At 53.8% G+C, this 25,191-nt stretch overlaps 1 protein-coding gene across 2 annotated transcripts; it reads left to right on the forward strand.

The window, feature by feature from the left end:
• The first annotated feature begins 4,968 nt into the window (after positions 1 to 4,968).
• Positions 4,969 to 23,657, forward strand: SIDT2 (SID1 transmembrane family member 2). 2 transcript variants are annotated; one of them, XM_010334510.3, is made up of 27 exons: positions 4,969 to 5,684; positions 7,978 to 8,099; positions 8,659 to 8,823; positions 8,911 to 8,956; positions 9,368 to 9,469; positions 9,572 to 9,655; positions 10,699 to 10,798; positions 10,994 to 11,059; positions 12,541 to 12,634; positions 12,993 to 13,045; positions 13,391 to 13,402; positions 13,777 to 13,848; positions 14,024 to 14,095; positions 15,095 to 15,213; positions 15,550 to 15,623; positions 15,715 to 15,781; positions 16,331 to 16,404; positions 16,544 to 16,667; positions 17,003 to 17,120; positions 17,965 to 18,101; positions 18,338 to 18,446; positions 18,651 to 18,727; positions 18,909 to 18,955; positions 19,245 to 19,350; positions 19,945 to 20,055; positions 22,005 to 22,118; positions 22,209 to 23,657. In XM_010334510.3, the coding sequence occupies exons 1-27, from the start codon at positions 5,502 to 5,504 to the stop codon at positions 22,269 to 22,271; spliced, it is 2,511 nt and encodes an 836-aa protein (XP_010332812.2). In that variant the 5' UTR covers positions 4,969 to 5,501; the 3' UTR covers positions 22,272 to 23,657. The 2 variants fall into 2 exon arrangements, with proteins under 2 accessions (XP_010332812.2, XP_003923708.2); XM_003923659.4 differs by lacking the exon at positions 13,391 to 13,402.
• The last annotated feature ends 1,534 nt before the right edge of the window (positions 23,658 to 25,191 follow it).

The raw sequence follows: 25,191 nt of genomic DNA on the forward strand, positions 1-25,191 counted from the left end.
GTTTGCCTGAAGCACACAACGCAGGGATTTAACAGTTGAACTTTTTGACATCAACGTCTAGTTTTTCCATAACACCATGAAGCCATGTGGCAGGTTTGAGACCTTCCCCAGTATGGTAGATTAGATCCTGTGTCTTTAACTGATTCCCAATCTGACATGCATCCAGTCTTTTGCAGTCCTTGTAGGAAGAGAGAGAGAGACACACACAAGGGCAGTCCTGGGAAATAACGGAGCTTGTATGATGGAAAGAGGTGCTAAACTTTTGCTGCTGGAGTTGCTTATGTCTGGGACAATTTTTTTTTTTTTTTTTTTTTTGATATGGAGTCTTGCTCTGTCGCCCAGGTTGGAGTGCAGTAGCATAATCTCGGCTCACTTCAACCTCCGCCTCCTGGGCTCAAGCGATTCTCCTGTCTCAGCCTCCCGAGTAGCTGGGACTACAGGCACGCACCACCATACCTGGCTAATTTTTTGTATTTTTAGTAGATAAGGGTTTTCACTGTGTTAGCCAGGATGGTCTCCATCTCCTGCCCTTGTGATCTGCCTGCCTTGGCCTCCCAAAGTGCTGGGATTACAAGCATGAGCCACCGAACCCTGCTTTCGACAATTCTTTTTAAGCACCAAATAGAAAAACAGTCCTTTTTATAATCATAATGAAAACGGAAAGTTTCAGGTCCATTTCCTTCAGAGGGGTTGGTTTTGAATCCTTTTTTTCTGTGTTAAAGTTATACCATTACTTGATTCTAAAATCTGTTTTGATTCTGTCATCTGCCCAAAAGCATGGCTACTCCCTGCTTCCCAGGTTCCTGAATAACTTGATTGGATTCAGCTAATCCATTTACTGTGATTCTTACAGAATCCTGCTCTGAGTGCAGTCTTCAGGTCATTGTTTTGCCGGTTTGTTTGTTTGTTTGTTTTTGAGATGGAGCCTTGCTCTCTCGCTCAGGCTGGGGTGTAGTGGTACAATCTCGGCCCACCATAACCTCTGCCTTCCGGGTTCAAGTGATTCTCCTGCCTCAGCCTCCTGAGTAGCTGGGATTACAGGCATGTGCCACTATGCCTGACTAATCTTGTACTTTTAGTAGAGATGGGGCTTCTCCATGTTGGTCAGGCTGGTCCCAAACTCCTGACTTCAGGTGATCCGCCTACCTCGGCCTCCCAAAGTGCTAGGATTACAGGCATGAGCCACGGCACCCAGCCATCTTCGGGGCCTTTTAACAATACCCCTGAGCCAGCTGAAGCTTTTTTCCTGTCCTCTCACCCCAAACTTATAAATCCCCTGTGACTTAAAATAGAGCTGGACTCATGTCCAGCAACCTCCTCAGCTGTGTGTTGAATGGTCCCATTTCATTGGTCCATTCAGCACTCAGGCTCAGGAAGGGTGCTGAGCCTTCTGGCCCACTGTGAAATAGAAGTCATCTGAGCCTTATGACCCCACCCTGACTGCTTGAGGGCCAGGGTTAGGATTGAGCTCTTTGTGTATATTACAGCAGGGAATGTAGTAGCTGGACCTGTGCACAAGGCCAAGATCACATCCCTGAGGCCTCGACATCTCCCCTGCGCACTCACAAGCCTGACTTTGGGACCCACCATTGCCCTTTTTTGCTGACTTCTTGGCTGCAGCCAACAAAGAGGCATTCTCTCCCAGTGGACAGACCTCAGAAAGGATCTATTCATAAGTGGGTTGTGCTGTTCCCTCCCTGGCAGGGTGGGGCAGAGGAACTGAGGAAAGTTCTGCAGACCTAAGAACAGCAAGAAAATCTGCAGTTGCTACCCTCCCACTCTGTAGACCCAGAGTGCTGACAATCGAAAAGTTAAGTATTGAGACCTTGCAAAAGGGAAGGATCCCCTAAGAGTTTGCTTGGATAGATTTCTCTCCAGATATTGCCAGGGGAAATGGAGCAAACAGAAATAGTGATAGTCCACAGTTGCTTGGTTCCAGAGCAGTGGTTCTCAAACTCCATTGTGCATAGCCAGCTTCTGGAGTGCCCTGTTAAATTGCAGATTTCTGGGCTCCACCTCCCAAGATGAATTAAGTGTGAAGTATGACTCTGGATGTACATTTAAAATAGGCCTAGGGTCACGTCTTGCCTCAAAGTTAAGAGGCCAACTTGGAGTGATGGTGCCCACCTGTAGTCCCAGCTACTAGGGAGGCTGAGGCAGATCACTTGAAGCTAAGAGTTCAAGACCAGCCTGGACAATATATCAGGAGTGTTTCTTAGTGTTTCAGATTATTTACTGGCAAGATGAGCAGGATTACCATGAAATAAAATGAAGTCTAGATAGACTGTGGAAATCCTACACTGATTCTCCAAACTTGGCAGCTGACTGCATGGAGGGCTCATGATGAAGAAACCTCTTTTGTCATCCTGAGGATTCTCTGATCCATGTTCACCTAGATGTACTGGAAACAGTACTGGACCAAGGTGCAAACTTGAGTGTAGTGAGCTACTAATGGTCTGAAGTTTTTCTAAGCATTACTTTCCCCATCTTTATAATGAAGGGTTAGCCAAGGAAACCCTTGTTATCTTCCAGCTGACTTTCCAGGGTTCACCAATTGCTGCAGCCTGCTTCTAGTCTTCATCCTCAAGTATGCTATACTTGGACAGGGGCCAAAACTAATTCCCTCACTCACCATTTGCCCAGCATAACTACAACAGTACCTGGCACATAGTGAATGCCTATTAGATATTTACTGAATGTCTCTGAAAAAAAAAAAAAAAAAAAAAAAAATGCCGGGTGTGGTGGCTCATGCTTGTTAATTTCAGGACTTTGGGTGGCCAAGGCAGGCAGATCACGAAGTCAAAGAGATCAAGACCATCCTGGCCAACATGGTTAAATCCCGTTTCTACTAAAAATATACAAATTAGCTGGGCATGGTGGCATGCGCCTGTAGTCCCAGCTACTCAGGAGGCTGAGGCAGCAGAATTGCTTGAACCTGGGAGGCAGAGGTTGCAGGGAGCTGAGATCGTGCCACTGCACTCCTGCCTGGCACTGGCAACAGAGTGAGATTCCGTCTCAAAAAAAAAAAAGTCTAATTTGTCTTATAAATGCAATATATGCGGCCAGGCACAGTGGCTCATGCCTATAATACCAGCACTTTGGGAGGCCGAGGTGGGTGTATCACCCGAGATCAGGAGTTCAAGACCAGCCTGGCCAATATGGTGAAAAAAAAAAAAGTAATATATGCACATTGTAGAACACTTGTAAATTTTTAAAATATAAATAATAAAATTTAAGAACCACCCAAAATCCATTAGTTTTTATTTTTTGATACTATTCTATATTTTTAGAATTAGAGGAAAATAATACACAATGTGTGTTATTTTTTAAATTGCAATTGAAAGACAACTATTGCTAAATTTTATTTTATTTTTAAAATTTGCCTTGCTTCCTGAAGACACTGCTAAATTTTTAGTATGTTTTTTCTGCTTTTTTTTTTTTTTTTAATTGTACTATAAGTTCTGGGGTACATGTGCAGATCTTGCAGGATTATTGCATAGGTGCACACATGTCATAGGTTTGCTCTCTCCAGCCTCCCGTCACCTACATTGGGAGAAATGCCTCCCATCAGGCATTTCTACCAATGTTATCCCCCCAACCTCCCCACCCCTTGATGTCCCTCCTCTAGCCCTCCACCCCCCACAGACCCCAGTGTGTGATGTTCCCCTCCCTGTGACCATGTGTTCTCATTGTTCAACACCCACCATGAGTGAGAACATGGGGTGTTTGGTTTCCTGTTTTATGCATGTCTATATGTATTCGAAATATATAGTTTTATTTATTTATTTTTGAGACGGAGTCTCACTCTGTTGCAGCCCAGGCAGGAGTGCAGTGGCCTGATCTCAGCTCACTGCAACCTCCGCCTCCCAGATTTAAGCGATTCTCTTGCCTCAGCCTCCCCAGTAGCTGGGATTACAGGCACACGCCACCACGCCCCTTTAATTTTGTATTTTTGGTAGAGATGGGGTTCACCATGTTGGCAGCAGCTGGTCTTGAACTCCTGATCTCAAGTGATCTATCCGCCTTGACCTCCCAAAGTATTGGGATTACAGATGTGAGCCACCGTACCCAGCTCTGTATACCCTGTACTGTCTATTTAGTGTCACATCCTGAATTCTCTACTTACATGTCCTTTGAAGTCTTAGCATTATTTTTGATGTCTTCATGAAAGTGCATTTAACAATCCCTCATTATGGACATCCAAGTCGTTGCCTTTTTGCTTTATATTATAAATATCACAGTGATAAGCGTAGCTGCCCACATATTTTTATCTGTGCTTCCTATTTCCTTAGGATAGAGTCCAGAAGTGGAATTACTGAATCAAAGGGCATAAAGCTCTTTAAGTTTCTTGAAACAGTGCCAAAATATTTTGTACAAAAGTTTTCACCAATTTACACTGAAGTTCAGTATCTTTCGATGAGCTTTGTAACTGCCTCTGAGAGAAGAGGGGAAACAGCCCCGCAATTTTGAAAAGCTTGGAAGGCTGTGCCTGCAGCTTTGTGGCCCCTCCAGAGGGAGGTGGGAGAGGCATGGGGAGTTCCTCCTGCAGTGTTGCCTCCGTTTCCCCTCCGCCAGCAGGGCCACCGTCCTGTTTCCTAATCCTTTGACTTTTTCATTTTTTAAGATCCCCAGAGAAAAAATGGTCCGGCGATGGACGATGTTAGTTGTAAAGGTGGTGGGGGGGGGGTGAAATCCTTATGTTTGAGCAAAGGGAAGAGATGTTCAACAAAAACCCAACACTTGGAGATCCTTAACAGAATCCTTATTCCAACATGAGTTTCAGAGATGGTCAGAATAACGGGAGAGAGTTGGGTAGGATCTGAAGGAGGCATTGCAGGCTTTCCCCTCCAGCTACAAAGCTGCAGCCCCTTTAAGGGCAAATACGGGACCTGGTCCTTTAAATCTGTGTCAGTTTCCCCTGACGTCAGCGGGCGGGCCAGCAGCCCTGCTGTTTACCACCCCGCGGCGCAGCTCACTTTCCAGTGTTCTGTGCGTCTGGGCCCGCGCGTCCGCCCGCCCTTAAAGGGCCCGTACCCCGGAAAATTCGCCTCGCCGCAAGGCGTCGGGTCGCTACCACTTATCACACCCCTCACCCTGCGATTCGCTTCCCTCTGCCGCCAGCCCCAGCCGCCTGCTCTTCCTCCCTCCCCTTTCTCGGCGTCTCCCAGCTCCCGGCAACCAGCCGTCCTCGTTCTCACGGCCCTGGCCTGAAGCTCCAGGGTCTCAGGTCGTACTCTGCCCCTCGCGAGCTGGGACCCCTGCCCGGAGACCGCATCCCCTCCCTCCCCACCTCCCGGCCGCCCCCTTTCCTGCGGGGACCCTGGGAGCCTCTCCGCGGCTCTTGGGAGGGGACATTTTCTAATCTCAGGCCGGGGTTAAAGTTCTGGTCCTGGTGAGATGCTGGAAGCTGCGGCCGCAGCCGCAACCCGTCCCGGAGGTGTCCTGTCGCCTGTCGCCACCGCCGCCGCCGCCACCGCTGCCACTGCCGTCCTGCCGGGGCCATGTTCGCTCTGGGCTTGCCCTTCTTGGTGCTCTTGGTGGCCTCGGTCGAGAGCCATCTGGGGGTTCTGGGGCCCAAGAACGTCTCGCAGAAAGACGCCGAATTTGAGCGCATCTACGTGGATGAGGTCAACAGCGAGCTGGTCAACATCTACACCTTCAACCACACTGTGACCCGCAACCGGGTGAGGGCTGGGGCCTGGGGTCCGGGGGCGAGTGGGGGAGCCGACGAGGGCTAGGCGATTTTGCCACTCTGCTACCCTTTTGGGAGGCCCCACGAACGAGCCGCCCTGCCGGGTTCCCAGTTCCCAGAACCACACTGGAGCCTCTTGACCAGTACGCCTTCCTTTGCCACCAGTGTGTTTCTCTGAAGCTCCAACGGGGCAGTTTTTGAAGTTGGTTCGTTCCAAACTTCTCTTCCACTCCCATTCTTCCAACCACAGTTGTGGCTTGAGCACACCTGGCTTCTCTCTACCCTAAACCCCAGAATCTGACAGCTCTGTGGGGTCTGGGTGGGAAAGAAGCAGGCTTAATACTGGACTTGCCCAGAAAACCTCAGGGGAATGAGACTGGCCCAGAGCTGAAAGCCTCTGTCCTGGCAAGCTGCTGCTCAGACTCCCCAGGGAGATGAAGGCAGGGCTTCCCAGCCCTCTTCCTGCCGGTGAGAGCCAGCTGGCCTTTTAAGTTGAGGGTGACAGAGCTTTATAAGGCCAACTGCAAGTTGGGTGCGAAGAGAAGGGGAATTTGTCCACTGTGAAGAATCCACTTCACCCTGACTTCTCTTTGGTTTCTTCCTGAGCTGCGAGTGCCTGAGTTGAAATAGACACAGCTAGTGTGGGAAGCCTAGACCCCAGGTAGAACTGAGATTGGGAGAATTTTTGCAACCTGGCTGTGTGGTCTCATGCCTGGGTCTCTTGCTCCCGCTCCATGACTGCCGTTTACTGGGAAGCAATGCAGTTGAGAATGGGACATGTGATTTTTTTTCGGAACAGGGAATGGTTTGGTTGATATGGCAGGCCAGGATCTGCCCCTAGTGCCTGCTTCTCTGAAGTTTGATTTCCTTCCGCTTGGAGTCCTCTCTTCCTTTCTTCCTATATCTGAAGGCACTGGAGAGCTGTGGTTTTTACCTTTTGGGAAATGCTGCCCTAGGGCTTGGGTTTCAGAAGCCCAATAACAGGCATTCCAGGATCGATTGAGTTTTATTTTTTCCTTTAAGCTCCTCTTGTTCTATATATGTTCCTTCCTAGCTCCAGGGGTGTCAGTTTATCTTTTTATTTTATTTTTTATTTTTTTGTTTTTTGTTTTGTTTTGTTTTGTTTTTTTGAGACGGAGTTTCGCCCTTGTTGCCCAGGTTGGAGTGCAATGGCGCGATCTCGGCTCACCGCAACCTCCGCCTCCTGGGTTCAGGCAATTCTCCTGCCTCAGCCTCCTGAGTAGCTGGGATTACAGGCACACACCACCATGCCCAGCTAATTTTTTGTATTTTTAGTAGAGACGGGGTTTCACCATGTTGACCAGGATGGTCTCGATCTCTTGACCTCGTGATTCACCCGCCTCGGCCTCCCAAAGTGCTGGGATTACAGGCTTGAGCCACCACGCCCGGCTATTTTTTATTTTTTTGAGACTTAGTCTCACTCTCTTACCCAGGCTGGAGTGCAGTGGCCTGATCTCAACTCACGGCAAGCTCTGCCTCCCAGGTTCAAGCGATTCTTGTGCCTTGTCTCCCAAGTAGTTGGGATTACAGGCGCCTGCCACCACACCCGGGTAATTTTTGTATTTTTAGTAGAGATGGGGGTTCACCATGTTGACCAGGCTGGTCTCAAACCCCTGACCTCAGGTGATCTGCCTGTCTTGGCCGCCCAGAATGCTGGGATTACAAGGGTGAGCCATTGCACCCAACTGAGTGTCATTTTATAGAGGGAGAAGTTGAGGCTCAGAGAAGTAAAGCGACTTCTCCACAGCCCTGTCCCTTGGTGGGAGCTAGGGGTACAACATGGCCTTCAATACCTTCCCCTTCTCATCCCTTCTGGGCTCTGGCCCCCGGTTAGTTGTTAAATTAGAGCTTCCTGCTGGCTTCCTGGCTTACAAGGAAGAAGGTTGGGGAGCACTTCTTGCTCACCTGTGTCTTCATGTGGGCAGGCCTGTGCATCCTATGCACATGAACAGGAATGGGGTATCCTGGAGACTTCCAAGGCCTCCACTGTGTTTCCTGGCAGGGGGTGAGACCCTGTGGTTGCTTGGGTCCTGCTGCCCTGCACATGTCTACCGGCAAGGAGCCGTGCTCAGCACGGGTCCCTCCTTGAGTCCGGGGCTTGTAATGCCAGAGAACAGGACAGAGATGACTCCCTGGCCCGACCAAGATGGAGAAAGACCAAAGTGGCAGGCATGAGGGAGGGCAGGGCTCACAGTCTCTGGAGCTCTGGAGCCACGTGTCCCTGGTGGCAGAGGCTTGAGAGGCGTTTCCATGTCGTTCTGCAGACAGAGGGCGTGCGTGTGTCCGTGAACGTCCTGAACAAGCAGAAGGGGGCGCCTTTGCTGTTTGTGGTCCGCCAGAAGGAGGCTGTGGTGTCCTTCCAGGTGCCCCTAATCCTGCGAGGGATGTGAGTAGGATCTGGGTGTCAGGGAAGCGGGGCGGCCTAGGCTTAGGCCAGTCCTTGCCTGGAGCCTCAACCAGGAGCCACTCATTTCTCCTCCCCTTTCCCTGGGCTGGGAGGCTGGTCAGCAGCACCAGGGCCAAGTCTGCCAGCTGGGAGCTTGTGCACCTCGCAGGGAGGTGGCATCCACTGTGAAGAATCCACTTCACCCTGACTTCTCTTTGGTTTTTTCCCCAGCTGTGAGTCCTGAGTTGAAATAGACACAGCTAGTGTGGGAAGTCTAGACCCCAGGCAGAGCTGAGATTGGGAGAATTCTTGTAACCTGGCTGTGTGGTCTCATGCCCGGGTCTCTCGCTGTCTCTTTATGACTGCCGTTTCTTGGGAAGCAATGGAGTTGAGAATGGGGCATCTGATTTTTTTCAGAACGGGGAGTGGTTTGGTTGCTATGGCAGGCCAGGATCTGCCCCCAGTGCCTGGGTGGGGGGAATGCTGGGGCCTTGCGCCTCTGGAGGGGCAGGCCCGCTGGGACAGTGCTAACGTCCTGTCTTTCTGCTTCGGGCCACAGGTTTCAGCGCAAGTACCTCTACCAAAAAGTGGAACGAACCCTGTGCCAGCCCCCCACCAAGAATGAGTCTGAGATTCAGTTCTTCTACGTGGATGTGTCCACTCTATCACTGGTCAACACCACGTACCAGCTCCGGGTCAGCCGCATGGACGATTTTGTGCTCAGGTCTGTGGGGTAGAGCATGGGGACCATGAGGGCTGTTCTTCCCCAGGCTCTGGGAGTGACTGTGGGGGGCTCTTCTCTGCCCTGTAGGACCGGGGAGCAGTTCAGCTTCAACACCACAGCAGCTCAGCCCCAGGTAACATCTCCCTGTTGACTGCTCGAGAGGAGAAATGGGGGAAGCTTGACTATGAGAATCGGAGTGGTCAGCAGTCTTTGCTTGGACTTTTGAATTGGCTTGATTCTCCATGGAGGGCTCTCTGGAAACAGGGGCTCTGGCCCTGACATGGTGGAGGACAGACAGCATGGGACAGTGCAGAGACAGGGGATCTGGTTGCCTGTCAGGCATTCCCGAGTCCCCTGCTGAGGTTGAAGGGAATGGTATACAGAGAAGGGGGCTGCCACGATCAAAGGCCTGTCTCCCCAGAGAGTCTTCACTGCCCACTCCTCAGAGGATTCTGGGTCCTTGCTTATAGGGGACTACCCTTCTAGAGGGGCCAAGAGAGCATCCTCATGAGATGGGGCTCTCCCCTCCTTCCTGCACCCTCAGTACTTCAAGTATGAGTTCCCCGAAGGTGTGGACTCGGTGATTGTCAAGGTAACCTCCAACAAGGCCTTCCCCTGCTCGGTCATCTCTATCCAGGATGTGCTGGTGAGTTGCCTGCCCTTTTGCTCTTCCCCAGCAGGCAGCAGGGCTGCTAAAGAGAGGGGCCGGCCAGGTTCCCATCCATCTGCCTCTCCCGCCCCTCTGCAGTGCCCTGTCTATGACCTGGACAACAACGTAGCCTTCATCGGCATGTACCAGACGATGACCAAGAAGGCAGCCATCACTGTGCAGGTAGGAAATGCACGTGGCCACGTGGGAGGTGTGGCTGGGTGATGAGCCCTGTAACTTTCCAAATTCGAGCTCTTTTTCCTCTGCCCATTCCTAACTTACACAAGACTGAGTCTTTGGCCTTTCAGTTCCTGTGACTTTGAGTCCTCTGATTTATGAGAGTTGAACCATAATGCCAGTTGCTTTTGGGGATGGGAAAGAGTACAGTACCCACTTCTGGCTATCATGCCTACTTCATTCATTGTAACAATAAGAGGGCTGGGTGTGGTGGCTCATGCCTATAATCCTGGCACACTGGGAGGCTGAGGCAGGCAGATCACCTGAGGTCAGGACTTCAAAGCCAGCCAACATGGTGAAACCCCATCTCTACTAAAAAGACAAAAATTAGCTGAGCATGGCGGCACACGCCTGTAATCTTAGCTACTCGGGAGGCTGAGGCAGAAGAATCACTTGAACCTGGGAGGCAGAGGTTGCAGTGAGTGGAGATCACAACATTGCACTCCAGCCTGGGCAAAAAGAATGAAACTCTGTCTCAAAGAGAAAAAAAAAAAAAAAAAAAATCTTTGTGAGGATTGAGTAAAATGATGCCTATAAAGACTTTTAGCATGGTTGGGTGTGGTGGCTCACGCCTATAATCCCAGCACTTTGGGAGGCCAAGGCGGGTGGATCACGAGGTTAAGAGATCAAGACCATCCTGGTCAACATGGTGAAACCCCGTCTCTACTAAAAATACAAAAATTAGCTGGGCATGGTGGCGCGAGCCTGTAATCCAGCTACTTGGGACTCGTATCTGCTGAGGCAGCAGAATTGCTTGAACCCAGAAGGCGGAGGTTGCGGTGAACTGAGATTGCGTCATTGCACTCCAGCCTGGGTAACGAGAACGAAACTCCATGTCAAAAAAAAAAAAAAAGAGTTTTAGCATAATGTCTGGCACCAGAATAAGTATTCAGAAAAGAATGATGATGATGATGATGATGATGATGATGATGATGATGGTGGTGGTGATGGTGATGTGGATGATGACGATGACAAATATCATCCTGCAGCGCAAAGACTTTCCCAGCAACAGCTTTTATGTGGTGGTGGTGGTGAAGACCGAAGACCAAGCCTGTGGGGGCTCCTTGCCTTTCTACCCCTTTGTGGAAGGTACATTTTGTGCCCTGGGCCTGGCTAGGGATGAGGTGGGCTTGGTTGCTTTCTGGGAGCAAGAAGAGCCTGGGTGGCTGATTGGTAGACCTCACAGGACATGGGCTTTTGCCTCCAGTCTCTCTAAAGCCTGGTCCCACTGACTCTAGCCAAGCTCCAAGCAGCCATTTTGCCACTTTCACATTTTACTTCCAGATGAACCGGTTGATCAAGGGCACCGCCAGAAAACCCTGTCAGTGCTCGTATCTCAAGCAGTCACGTGTGAGTGTGGGTGGCTGAGTGGGGATGGACAAGCCTCTCTGGCTACTCCTTTCAGACCTGGGATGCAGGGTTTGCCCCGAAGCGGGTGAGGAGGATGCAGAAGTGCTGGCGGGTAGGAAGGGAGAGTGTTCTCTGCAGGCTTCTAGATGGGAAGGGCAGGGAGGTGAGTTCCAGTGTACTGTGGAACAAAGAGTTCATGATTAAAGGTGAAAGAACTGAGGTCCAGTTCACTCTACCACTTACCAGCAGTGTAACCTGCCTGAGTCTCAGTTTCCCTATCTCTGTAACAGAGGGAATAAAATTTGTCCAATTAATCTCACTAAGTTATGAGGGCTAGCACAAAATTAGCAGGAAAGTACCAGTACCGGGCCCCTACTCAGTGTTCAATAAATATTTACTATATGATTAAATAGAGCCCTACAGGACTGTGATGGGAGAGGAAAGAAGGTGCCTTTCTCTTTTTTTTTTTTTTTTTTTTTTTTTTTTTTTTTTCTGAAATGGAGTCTTACTCTGTCGCCCAGGCTGGAGTATAGTGGCAAGATCTTGACTTACTGCAACCTCTACTTCCTGGATTCAAGTGATTCTCCCGAGTAGCTGGGATTACAGGCACCCTCCACCACGCCCAGATAATTTTTGTATTTTTAGTAAAGATGGGATTTCACCATGTTGGCCAGGCTGGTCTCAAACTCTTGACCTCAGATGATCTGCCTGCCTCAGCCTCCCAAAGTGCTGGGATTACAGGTGTGAGCCACTGTGCCTGGCCAGAGGGTGCCTCACTTATATAAATTACTTATTCAGCAAATATTTATTGAGCACCTCCTATATGCCAGGTGGTGTGCTAGGGCGACAGTCCTTGGAGGGGTGGGGTCCTGTCTAGAGGGACAGGAGGCAGTTAAGAGCTGTGGTGAGCAAAGGACAGGTCACTGTGGAAATGTAGGACAGAGAAGGCTTCCTAAAAGACAGTCCCTGAGCTGTGGTTGGAGAGTGAAGTCAAGGTGGAGTTTTTGAGAGGCCAGGCATGGTGGCTCATGCCTCTAATCCCAGCACTTTGGAAGGCTGAGGCAGGGGAATTGTTTGAAGCCAGGAACTCAAGACCAGCCTGAGCAACCTAGCAAGATCCCACCTCTAAAAAAAAAAATTTAAAAATGAGCCAGGCGTGGTGGCACACATCTGTAGTCCCAGCTACTCAGGAGGCTGAGGTGGGAGGATGGAGCCCAAGAGTTCGAGGCTGCAGTGAGCTATAATCATGCCACTGCACTCCAGCATGGGTAACAGAGAGCAACATGAGCAAAACTAGGAGTATGTCAGAGTTTTGCATATTCGAGGAACTGCCAGTTGTTCATACTGACTGGGGAGAGCCTTCGATTCGAGGGGAGAGGGGTGAGAGGTTGGGCTAGGCAGAGGACGCAAGGGCCTTTGGGTGCCATGATGGGAGGTCGTGGAAGATTTTGACTCGTCACCTTCCTGTTTTCTCCTGGAAGCTGAGGCTTACGTCAGTGGGATGCTCTTTTGCCTGGGCATATTTCTCTCCTTTTACCTGCTGACCGTCCTCCTGGCCTGCTGGGAGAACTGGAGGTAAAGTAGAACTGCTGGGCCCGCCCGTGGTCTGGGTGGGCTGGGCAGGTGCGTGGGGGAGATCGCCTGGCAGGATCTGAGCCAGCCTAGGGTAATCTGCACCATCCGCAGCAGATGATGGTGGGCTGTGAGTCTGTGGCCCGTACGTCTCTCTAGAAACCATCCCCTCCCCTCAACCTTCTTCCCAAGCAGGGAGACCCTGTATTGCTCCCCAGCCTGTGAGGAACCCTGGGATCAAGGGTGGAGGACAGGGTCATAGGGATGAGAATGGGGTGGAGAGGTAGAAGGAAAGCCAGCCCTGCACAGAGGGATCTTTGTCCTGTCCCATCTGGGTGGCCTGTGGGTTCTGTCCCTGCAGGCAGAAGAAGAAGACCCTGCTGGTGGCCATTGACCGAGCCTGCCCAGAAAGCGGTACCTCCAGGGGGCCTGGGTGGGTGGGCACAGTGTGCTTTGTGTTTTGGGGGCAGTGGTAGAGGGCTCCCTAAGGTTTGGAGGAGGAAGGGGTGGGGGCTTCTGGATGTTCAGACTGGGGTAACACTCCACAGATGGGAGTGAGGCTGGAATATGATGTCCATGCAGCCCTAACAGGCCCGTCTCAGGCTGAGGCTGTCGCTTGGTTTATTCCACGTCTAGCGGTGCTGCCTGTCGGCCTTGGGCAGTGCGGCCCACAGTCTCTGGGATTATTAACCTTTCCTTCTCTCTCTCTTCCACCCTTCCCTCTCTTTCTTTCCTTCTGCGTGGGACCTTCTCTCTTAGCTTCTCTCCTTGGTAAGCTCTAGGCGCCGTGGGCAGAGGAGCTGGAGTCCAGAGCGGGGGAGGGAGGTGGAACACAGGGCTGTCTGGAGGGCAGGTGGGCGGGCCAGATGTTGTCCTTGCTGCTGGGACCTTAGAGGTGCCGGTTCTTGAGCGTCCTGTCTCTTGACGGGAGACAAAGGGTGGCGCTGTTTCCATGGGAGAGGCAGGCAGGGGACTGAGGTGGGTGGTAGGGGGTGGTAGTGGGGCGTGTTTGCCTGGAGAGGGGCTGCTTCTTGGCTGCTGGCATGGCCTCCCTGTGGCTGTCTTCTCTGGATCGTCCTTCGTTCTCCCTGGCTCTAGGCCTCCCTCTTCGTCCAGTGCTAACGGACTTTGACTTCTCTTTGCAGGTCACCCCCGAGTCCTGGCGGATTCTTTTCCTGGCAGCTCCCCTTATGAGGGTTACAACTATGGCTCCTTTGGTATGTGTCAGCCAGGGCCCGGCTTGCTGGGGTACAACCTGGTGTCCTTAGGCCACCACCTCCGAGGCAGTAAAGTGGGAGCCACCTCCTCCAGCCCCCACACCTTCTGCAGATGCTCAGAGCCCCTTTCCCTGCGGCCTCTCCTTCCTGCCTCACCACTGCTCATTCCTTGCAGAGAATGGTTCTGGATCCACCGATGGTCTCATTGACAGCACTGGCACCGGGGACCTCTCTTATGGTTACCAGGGTGAGTGGGCCAGGCTGGGAGGGGCTGTGTGGTGCAGGCTGGCGTTGGCTAGGTAAAACGTCATGGTGGGCGGTTGCCTCTTCTGCCAGGTGCTGGAACCCGGGAAGAGCCTGCTGTTTTCCTAAGCCCTCTCTTCCCTCATCCCCTCCTCCTTGGCCCCAGTTCCCTGGTAACTTTCCCTTTCCTTTAAAGGACACGACCAGTTCAAGCGGCGCCTCCCCTCTGGCCAGATGCGGCAGCTGTACATTGCCATGGGTAGATGTGGAGAGGGCTGCTTTGCCAATCAGTGCCTGCTGGCTCTGGTTGACTGCCAGCTCTGGGGCAGAAAGATTCTATATGCATGGCTTCCCCATGTAATTCCAGTAATTGCCTGCTCTTGTGTCTTCTGAGATAGCAGCAGGGCACAGGCTCCTTTGGCCTGGGGGGCTGGTGCCTCAGCTCCCCCGAGACCGGACGTTCTAGTTTACCGTCTGCCTTGACAGTGCCCTCACTCCCTGGCCTGCCAGGGGAGGGCTCACAGGCATGGGGGTCACATTCTGGCCTCTGGATAAAGGAGAGATGCCCTTTCTGCACCCCAGGCCCACTGGGTCTTTAACTCAGTGGCAGCCAAGGCAGTGTCTTCTCAGAACTCACAGGACCAGGCACCGCTGATCAACATGACTTGCAGAGTTCAATCCTGCTGCTTGGGTCTGGGGCCTGGGGTCTGCTCAGTGTCCTGGCCTGGGAAGCCCTAGCCTGTGAGGGGTGCCAGGAGCAGAGCACAGCTAGAGTGGCCCCTGTTTGCTGGCCTCTTCTAGAGTCTACCTTCCTTCTCCAGGACTTAGAAGTACCTGAGGTCTCCTCCTAGCTTCTGAGCCCACCTCCACCCCAACTCTGAGCCCCAACCCTCAATTTGCCTCTTCCCTAATGCCTAATAATTTTTATAATTGCCTCAGATGGGTGAGGGCCACTATGGGTTTTGTGGCCACCAGTGCAACCCCTCCGTCCCCCTCTTCCCAGGCCGTTCCTTTGAACCTGTGGGTACTCGGCCACGGGTGGACTCCATGAGCTCTGTGGAGGAGGATGACTATGACACACTGACAGACATCGACTCAGACAAGAACGTCATTCGCACCAAGGTCTGACCCGTGGGTCTGGCCCGGTCAGGCATTTCCCGAGGAAGGGACGTTCTGTGTTCCAGCCCCAGCATGTTCCCACTGATGTGGCATTTAGGGAAGCAGAAGGAAGGGGCTCAGTGGGCAGGGCAGATGCCAGGGAAACTTAACCTCCAATCCCTTCCGGCCTGATTGTCCAAACCCTCCTGGTCTAAGCGGCTGCAGCAGTGGGATGGCCTTGAACCCTGCCCACCTGAATTCAGCCCTGTCTGAGGGAGGCCCCTCTTGTCCACCTCTAATCTGGGGGAGGGGACTTCTCCTGAGCAGCAGTAAGTGGGGCTGATTGCAGCTTCTCCCCAGCAATACCTCTATGTGGCTGACCTGGCACGGAAGGACAAGCGTGTTCTGCGGAAGAAGTACCAGATCTACTTCTGGTGAGCGGGCCGAGCGGCTGGGGCTCTGCTCTTGGTGGGTGCGTGGCAGCCTGGGTGCTGCCCGCCTCACTGCTGCCCTCCTGCTCCGCAGGAACATCGCAACCATTGCCGTCTTCTATGCCCTTCCCGTGGTTCAGCTGGTGATCACCTACCAGACGGTGAGAGGGCAGGGCAGGCTCACCTTTGCCACAGCCTGGGACACTGCCCCAAAGTGCAGAGCCTCCCAGCCTGGGGCTCTGGTCTTAGGTCACAGGACCTGGGTTCAGATCCCAGCTCTGCCTTCCCAGCTAAGTGACTCGCCGCAAATCAGTTAACCGTCCCCACCCCAGTGTCAGTTTCTTCATCTGCAAAATGGGAGTGGCCCATGCTAAAGATAGTCCCTCCCTGGGTAGTTGTGGGGATTAGGAAACAAAAGCCCTGGTACTTTCTAAGTGTCAGTTTCCCTTCCCTTTTCTCTGTCCCGTGGGGTGAGAACTTCCATCACCGTCATGCCTCAGGGTTTTCAGCCACACCTAATGAGGGGGGATGGTGACTGTGCTACTTGGCATCCGTGTTCTCAGAAGGAGCACACGCCTGGGGTGCTGTGTGTTCACACCTGCTAGCTATGGTGGTGCTTGCCCTTTTTAGCCAAAGGGGCCCGGGTGGCGGGGCATGGGCTGAGTTGGGTGTGACAATAGGCCTGCTCCCTGCCTCGGCTCCTGCTACAGGTGGTGAATGTTACAGGGAATCAGGACATCTGCTACTACAACTTCCTCTGCGCCCACCCACTGGGCAACCTCAGGTGGGGGTCATGCGGGGAGGTCCCTTCTCCAGGCCAAGGGTGAACCGGGGCAGGAGCTGGGCTTTGCAACACCTGCCTGGGCTGGGGAAGAGGCCTGGATGTGAGGCCCAAGCAGTCTGCCTTGTGCCGCCCCTTCTAGCGCCTTCAACAACATCCTCAGCAACCTGGGGTACATCCTGCTGGGGCTGCTCTTCCTGCTCATCATCCTGCAGCGGGAGATCAACCACAACCGGGCCCTGCTGCGCAACGACCTCTATGCCCTGGTGAGGGAGCACCTGCCAGCCTGTGACCTCAGCTCCGCTCTGGCGCAGGCCCCAGGCCTTGGCTCCAGGACGCCCTATGGGGCAGGCTTGGCCCTGCCCTCCCCAGCCCTCCCCTCCCCACCCCTGTCTGGCCCACCCTATCCAGTCCAGCCCACCCCTTCCTGGCTGGCCCTTCCTTGCCTAGCCTGCCTAGGCCAGCCCACCCCTGCACACACACATTTGACACTCACCCCACCCCTTTTCCTCTTCCACTCCTCACAGGGTCCCTCTTTTGGGTCCCTTGTTCCTTCCTAGCTCACTTCCTCCCTCCCCTCCCTTCTCTGTCTCCCCAACAGGAATGTGGGATCCCCAAACACTTTGGGCTGTTCTACGCCATGGGGACAGCCCTGATGATGGAGGGGCTGCTCAGTGCTTGCTATCACGTGTGTCCTAACTATACCAATTTCCAGTTTGGTGAGTGGGGCCTTCTTCTTTTCTGGCTCAACCTGCAGCAGGGACCTGCCTGAGTGCTTTACCATCCCCAAGTCACCCATAGAGATCCCCAAGATAGCCCTGTAGGAAACTCCAAGGCTGGCGTGCCTGAGTATGCACATATTCTAGCCTATGGGAAGTGGGCACCTAGATGCTGCTTCATTCGTCTGTCAAGCTCTTCTCGTGTAAAGGCGTGTACAGCACTGAAGAAGACGGGATAATTAAGAAAGGGTCCCTGTGCCGGGCACGGGGCTCATGCCTGTAATCTCAGCACTTTGGGAGGCCGAGGCGGGGGGATCACCTGAGGTCAGTAGTTTAAGACCAGCCTGGCCAACATGGTGAAACCCCATCTGTACTAAAAATGCAAAAATTCGCTTGGTGTGGTGGTGCACGTCTGTAATCCCGGGTACTCGGGAAGCTGAGGCAAGAGAATTGGTTGAGCCCAGGAGGCAGAGGTTGCAGTGAGCCGAGATCACGCCTCTGCACTCCAGCCTAGGTGACAGAGTGAGACTCCATCTCAAAAAAAAAAAAAAAAAAAAAAGAAGGGGTCCCTGATTTCAGGGTACTCACAGACTAAGACACTCAGACCAAGTTGTCCCTGTCTTCAAGAGATATCAGATTCTGGGTGATGGCCAGTGGGGTGGCAGTGTGGTGTGGCAGGGACAACTACAGAGCTGGAATTCAAATGCCACCCTGCGACCGACTCGTTCCGTGACCATGGCAAGGCACCAGGGCCCTCTCTTCCTCTGGGATTGTTGGGGCCAGGAGTTCTCTGCTGGGGCTTGGTGGCCATTTCTGCAGCTCCCTTCCGTGCTCCCCACCCTAGACACATCATTCATGTACATGATCGCTGGACTCTGCATGCTGAAGCTCTACCAGAAGCGGCACCCGGACATCAACGCCAGTGCCTACAGTGCCTACGCCTGTCTGGCCATCGTCATCTTCTTCTCCGTGTTGGGCGTGGTGAGGGTCTGACCTGCTCTGCTCAGCCTGTAGGATAGGAAAGGTGCACGTGTGTTCACACACATGGTGGCTACCCTCCGCCACCTCCTGCAGGAGAGATTCCTGCTCCTCCCCTGAGATGCCTTCCTGGGCCCCCTCTCAGAATCCCAGCCTGGCTGAGCAGCTAGCCCCAGGGTGTGCTGTGCGAGCCACTTCCCTTTGCGCCCTCACTGCTGCCCTGGGTGGCCTCCCAACAGGTCTTTGGCAAAGGGAACACGGCGTTCTGGATCATCTTCTCCATCATCCACATCATCGCCACCCTGCTCCTCAGCACGCAGCTCTATTACATGGGCCGCTGGAAACTGGGTGAGGGCATGCTCCGGGCAGGGCCTGGGGCGCCTCGGGAACTTGGACACATGGAGACCGTCAGGTTCTGTCTTCTTGGGAGCCCTGGAGGAGTCACTGGGTGGGGAATTAGATCAGACCTGGGCTCCTCAGCTGCCACTGCCCAGGAGTCCAGCAAAGGAGGGTGCCCCGAGCCTTGTCACTGCCACTCCCTTCTCTCTGCAGACTCGGGGATCTTCCGTCGCATCCTCCACGTGCTCTACACAGACTGCATCCGGCAGTGCAGTGGGCCGCTCTACGTGGTACCTGCCTGGCTCCCCTGCCCGATTCTCCTCACCTTTCTTCCTTCTGACGAGAGAGGGGAGCTCGGCTGAGGACAGGGGTGGTGGCAGGGCTGGTGGGGGTGGGAACCAGCTGGCTGGGCCTTCTTCCACCTCCCTCCCTGCCCCTGCCCTTAGTCCCTGTGTCCCTGCTTCTCTCCAGGACCGCATGGTGCTGCTGGTCATGGGCAACGTCATCAACTGGTCACTGTGAGTCTGGTTGGAGGTGGTGACCTGGCTGGGTGAAGAGCTGGGGACTTGGCCAGCCTCTGGCGGCCTCAGGGGCTGAGGACAACTTCCAAATGTTGGGCATAAGACATGGGGGCTAAGAAGACAGGTCTCGGCCTCTCTTCTCTCTCTTGGCATCTGGGCATCTAGAATCTTCTGTGGGCCTCTGAATGCAGCCCAACATCTTAATAAAATAGGGCAGGGCAGGGCAGGAAGAGCACTTCCTTGCCCTTGGCCTTCCAGCTTCACTGCCCTTATTCCTTCTTGCCAGGGCTGCCTACGGGCTCATCATGCGCCCCAATGATTTCGCCTCCTACTTGTTGGCCATTGGCATCTGCAACCTGCTCCTTTACTTCGCCTTCTACATCATCATGAAGGTGGGCGGGGCTAGCTGGGCCCCCTCTGTCAGCTGCTCTGCTTTCTGGGGAGGGCGGTGGGCCTGGCAGCAGAGAGGGGCAGTGAGAAGTTTTCTGTCCCGTCTTTGCTGGTTGCAGAGGGGAGAGGCTAAAGCCTCTTGCATGGGTCCCTGGGAGCCAACTCCAGCCCAAAGGCCACTTACTTGAGCCCCTTCCAGGGGCCCTTGAAATGGGTGGTATTTCAGGCTGCAGTTGTAAGGGCCCCTATCCATTGGCGTGGATGGATATCCGTGCAGAAGGGGCTCAGGGGAGGTAGGGTGTGAGCCTCTCAGGATCAGGTGCTTCCCCAGGAACCATCCTGCCATACAGTCTGATTGGAGCCCCCCTGAGTGCCTCCCGGCCAGTGCACCGTCCCAACACAGGATTTTGGATGCATGGAGGCACAGCGGGCGGGGTCAGGTTAAGCTCTGTGGTTGTGTGGAATGGTATGAATCCAAGGAGCAGTCCCAAAGGCCCAGGAGGCCATGAGGAAAGGAAATCTGGGAAAGGCCGCTGGGACAGTGGGGTGGGCTGGGGTGAGCCCTCACACTGCTGCCCCTGCCTGGCCCCTCGCAGCTCCGGAGCGGGGAGAGGATCAAGCTCATCCCTCTGCTCTGCATCGTCTGCACCTCCGTGGTCTGGGGCTTCGCACTCTTCTTCTTCTTCCAGGGACTCAGCACCTGGCAGGTGAGCGCTCCCTCACGGGCTCCTCGTGAACCGACAAGTGGCCAGTCCTCTTTTTAAACATTGTTTTAAAGTGGGGCTGGGCATGGTGGTTAGTACCTGTAATCCCAGCACTTTGGGAACCTGAGGCAGGAGGATCGCTTGAGGCACTCAAGACTAGTCTGGGCAATATAGCAAGAAGCCATCTCTACAAAAAAAAAAAAAAAATACAAAACTTAGCCCGGCGTGGTGGCATGCACCAGTAGTCCTAGCTACCCCGGAAGCTGAGGCCGGGAGATAGCCTGTGCGGGAGTTCCAGGCTGCTCTGAGCCGAGGTCTCACCACTGTACTCTAGCCTGGACGACAGACCCTGTCTAAAAAAAAATTTTTAACAAACATCATTTGGGAACACCTACCATAGGCCAGCACTTTCTTTTTTTTATTTTTTTATTTTATTTTTGTGAGACGGAGTTTCGCTCTTGTTACCCAGGCTGGAGTGTAATGGTGCGATCTCGGCTCACCGCAACCTCCGCCTCCTGGGTTCAGGCAATTCTCCTGCCTCAGCCTCCTGAGTAGCTGGGATTACAGGCACACGCCACCATGCCCAGCTAATGTTCTGTATTTTTAGTAGAGACGGGGTTTCACCATGCTGACCAGGATGGTCTCGATCTCTTGACCTCGTGATCCACTCGCCTCGGCCTCCCAAAGTGCTGGGATTACAGGCGTGAGCCACCACGCCCAGCCAGCCAGCACTTTGATAGCTGCTTTCCCAGTTAATCCTCCTAGGATTCCAGCCTGGAGACAGCTCCATTTTACTTGTAAGCCAGCCGAGGCTCAGAGAGGCCAAGTGACTTTCCCAGGGCACATAGCCAGGGAGTGGCGCAGTTGACGCTTGAAGCCTGAGAGGCTAGGCTCTCTTCTCTGCCTCATAGGGCACCTACCACGTGTCAGGCTATAATTCAGGGAAACTAAGTCTGACAGGGTCTCTGAGAGACAAGCTAGCTGAAGAGGGCCAGGACTGTTAGTGCTGTTTACAGTGTGATGCAGGAAAGGAAGGGCACAGGGGCACAGGCAGGCCGAGGCAGGAGGAGAGGACAGAGGTCCCTCTGAGTTAGGAGTCCAGGAAAGCTTCCTGGGCTATAAAAGCCTTGGGTGATGGGGAAGAGCCCCAGGGCCCAGACTTGCTCTGACCTTAGTAATGATACAGGGGCAGATTTGGAGGTCAGTGAATGCACTCATTTGGGAGCCAGCTGACTGTGAGCTCCCTGAGGGCAGGGCAGGTCTTGGTTATGTGTGTGGCCTCAGCTTGTAGACGGAGCCTGGACGAGTTTATGGGATAGAGCTTATGGGTAGAGCAGGGAGGACTTTGAGTGCTACAAGTTATGGCTACTGTCCCAGAGCAGGGTTGTGACCTGACAGTGCTTTGGAAAAGCAATGAGCCTGCAGACTAGAGCAGGGGCGGAGTCCAAGGCCGGGAAGGGAGTGAGAAGGCCTTCAAGGCTGTCGCAACCCTGTGCTTTTAGGTCAAGGGAAGAGAATCAGAAGGAAGGAGGGTAAGAGTGAGGGAAAAGGGAAGAGAAGCCAGCGAACTCAGGGAGAAGTTTGTAACCAAAGGCCATTTATTGAGGGGAGTTACGCTTTTTTTTTTTTTTTTTTTTTTTTTTTTGTCTTTTTGTTTTTTTCCTTTTTTCCTTTTTGTGGGGTCTTGCTCTATTGCCCAGGCAGGTCTCAAACTCCTGGGCTCAAGCTATCCTCCTGCCTATGCCTCCCTAAGAGCTGGGATCACAGGCGTGAGCCACAGCGCCCGGTGGCCAAAGGCCATTTCTTAGATCAGGAGAGGGTGGGGACAAGGAGGAGGGACAGGGCTGGAGACAAGGGCTGGAGAGAGGGTGCCCAGGAGCAAGATGGCATATGGGTCTGGCCTGGCCCTGCCAGAGCAGGGTCATGGCAGTTTTTTCTTGTTGCTCCCCAAGAAAACCCCTGCGGAGTCGCGGGAGCACAACCGGGACTGCATCCTCCTCGACTTCTTCGACGACCACGACATCTGGCACTTCCTCTCCTCCATCGCCATGTTTGGATCCTTCCTGGTAGGCGGGTCTCCCAGCCAGGCCGGGCGGGTGGTGTGGAGGTGGCAGCTGCCTCCTCCTCTGCAGCTGATCTGGCGTTCACCCCCTCAGGTGTTGCTGACGCTGGATGATGACCTGGACACCGTGCGGCGGGACAAGATCTACGTCTTCTAGCAGGAGCTGGGCCCTTCGCTTCACCTCAAGGGGCCCTGAGCTCCTGTGTGGCACAGACTGGGCACTCTGTTGTGCTGTGAGAATGAGTCCCAGCACTGCTGCCCAGCACTGGATGGCAGCAGGATAGCCAGGTCTTGCCTAGGCTTGGCCTGCGACCATCATGGGGTAGCACGGAGCCTTGCAGCTGCTTTCTGCCAAGGAGGAGGCCTGCTCCCCCGGAACCTGAGACATTGGCCAAATTGCTGCTTTCTTCTCAGTGTTGGGGCCTTCCACGGGCCCCCGTCTTTTGTCTCTCCATTTGTCCCTCTGCAAGAAGAAGGATGGAAGGGACACCCTGCCCATTTCATGCCTTGCATTTTGCCCGTCCTCCTCCCCACAACGCCCCAGCCTGGGACCTAAGGCCCCTTTTTCCTCCCAGACTCCTGTTGCAGGGCCTAGTCTGGGGCCTGAATCTCTGTCCTGTATCAGGGCCCCAGTTCTCTTAGGGGCTGTCCCTGGCTGCCATCACTGCCCATTCCAGTCAGCCAGGATGGATGGGGTATGAGATTTTGGGTGTTGGCCAGCTGGTGCCAGACTTTTGGTGCTAAGGCCTGCAAAGGGGCCCGGGGCAGTGAGTACCCTCTTTTCTCTGACCTGTGCTCAGGCTGGCTCTTCAGTAATGCGGTCGGCCCAATTTGAGAACCGCCTTCTGATCCAAGAGGCTGAATTCAGAGGTCACCTCTTTGTCCCATCAGCCCCAGACGGATGCCAGCACCAGGACTGGAGGGAGAAGCAACTCACCCCTTCCCTTTCTTCTTTCCAGGCCCTTAGTTCTGCCAAGCCCCAGCTGGGGGCCTTTCAGTGCCATTGACACTGCCCAAGAATGTCCAGGGGCAAAGGGGGGATGACACAGAGTTCAGCCCATCCTGCCTCCTCCACAGCCGTGGGCGCCCCAGTGCCTACCTTAGAAAGGGGCTTCGGGAAGGGATGTGCTGTTTTCCTCTGCGTGCCCAGTCCTAGCCTTGCTCTAGGACCCAGGGCTGACTTCCGAGTTTCCGTCCAGTCTTCAGCCAAGTTCTGTGTTAGTCATGCACACACATACCTATGAAACCTTGGAGTTTACACTGAGTCGCCCCAGCTCTGGCCACCCTGGCCACCCTGGTCCTTGGAAGCCCTTGGTCCCAGCTGGTCCATTCCAGATGCCAAGGATGGGGGGAGCTCAGGTGGGGCCTCCGCCTTGGGGATGGGAACATGTTTTACTCTCCCAAACTTGTTTTTATAGCTCTGCTTGGGCTGGGTGAGGAGTGGGCCTGGATCTTTTCTCAGAACTCCGTTTTATGTCTCCATGCTGTGGTTGTATTTCTGTTTTCTATGAATGAGTTTGCATTCAATAAACAACCAGACTCAGTTCTTGGGTCCCTTGTTTGCACTCCCTCTGGGTGGAGTTGTTGGGGATGAGGGGAGAGGCGGGGCCCTCCATTTCCCCTGTCTGCAAACCCTGGCCCCACTGGGAATTGCAGATCATTGATTCTCCCACTTTTCCCGTCCCTCCAGCCACAGCACTCATTCAGTAACATTTACCAGGGGCACTGTGCTGGGCAGAGGCCGGTTACTGGAAAAGTCTTTCCCATGCCATCCCACCGTAGACATGGATCCTTAACTGCCCAGCAACAGCAGTCTCTGCCCACCTGGCCCCACCCACCAGACCGAGGCTCGATTCACCTCTGACCTGAGCGCCCCCCCAGCTCACCAGGCCACAATCCCAGGCAGTGCTTCCTGATGGGGCATTTATAATTGGCTGAGCATGCGGGCTGAGGCAGGAGGGTGAGGGAAGGTGGGCAGGCTCCAAAAAGAGGGAGTTTTGAAATTCCCTGAAAGATTCATTTAGGCTTCAGTTGGCTAAGGAGGACATGATGTGGGGGGGCCAAGGAATCTGGTGAATTCAGGACACAACCAGAGGTCTGCAGGGTCAGGGATGGAGTGGGCTTTCTTCTTGCTGGGCCCAGCTCCTCTTCCTACTCTTTCCCGAAGGTGCCACTGGGAGGTGCTATGGCTGTGCCTCTCCCGGGCTTTGGAGCGGCTGGCCACAGTGGGCAGAACTGCGGAGGCGGGCTCCTCCTCTGCCAGGCCTGGCAGCTGCCTCCTACAGCCTTGCTTGGCTTGGGGTGGTGTGGGGGTGTGGTATAGTGTGTGTGTAGTAGAGAGTGTTAGGTCCTCTTTACCAGGCTACCAGGTGCCCTTGCATGGGAGTGCCACAGCAGGCCGCCCAGGGACCCCACTGGTAGTCTCATCATTTTTTTTTTGGAGATGAGTCTTGCTCTGTCGTCCAGGCTGGAGAGAAGTGGTGTGATCTCGGCTTACTGCAACCTCTACTTCCCAGGTTCAAGCAATTCTCCTGCCTCAGCCTCCTGAGTAGCTTGGATTACAGGCATTCCCCACCACACCTGACTAGTCTCACCTTTTTAAACCCCCTATCTCTCCCCAAGATCTCTGAGGCCAGGTACAAGCAAGATGTGAATGGGTTGTCTCCATAGGGTGACAGAGGCTGGTCTGTTTTCCAGGGAGGTAGGGACTGTTCCTAAAGGGAGGAAGGGATGATAACCAACCTCCTGAGCTTCCTACCTCGTGTTAGCGCCTGGGGCTCTGCCAAGCCTGAGAGACCCTCTTACTGACACTGCCCACTAGATGGGGGCTGGGGTTGGCCTCCACTTCTGCCAAACCCCCAGCCCCCAACTAAAGCATGTAACTCAAGACCTACCTGAACTCAAAGCTCTCCTCAACCCGAGCAGGCTGGTACAATTGAAAGGGTGGGTCTGACCACCTCTCCAGCACCCACGGGTGTCAGCAGAGGTACACAGGACCTGCCACTCACCATTCACCATGTGGCCTTGGGGAAGCCGCTCTTGGAGCCTGTTTCCTCATCTGTAAAATGGGGATGTAA

This window comes from Saimiri boliviensis, chromosome 6, assembly GCF_048565385.1.
Source record: "Saimiri boliviensis isolate mSaiBol1 chromosome 6, mSaiBol1.pri, whole genome shotgun sequence".
Lineage (NCBI taxonomy): Eukaryota > Metazoa > Chordata > Mammalia > Primates > Cebidae > Saimiri > Saimiri boliviensis.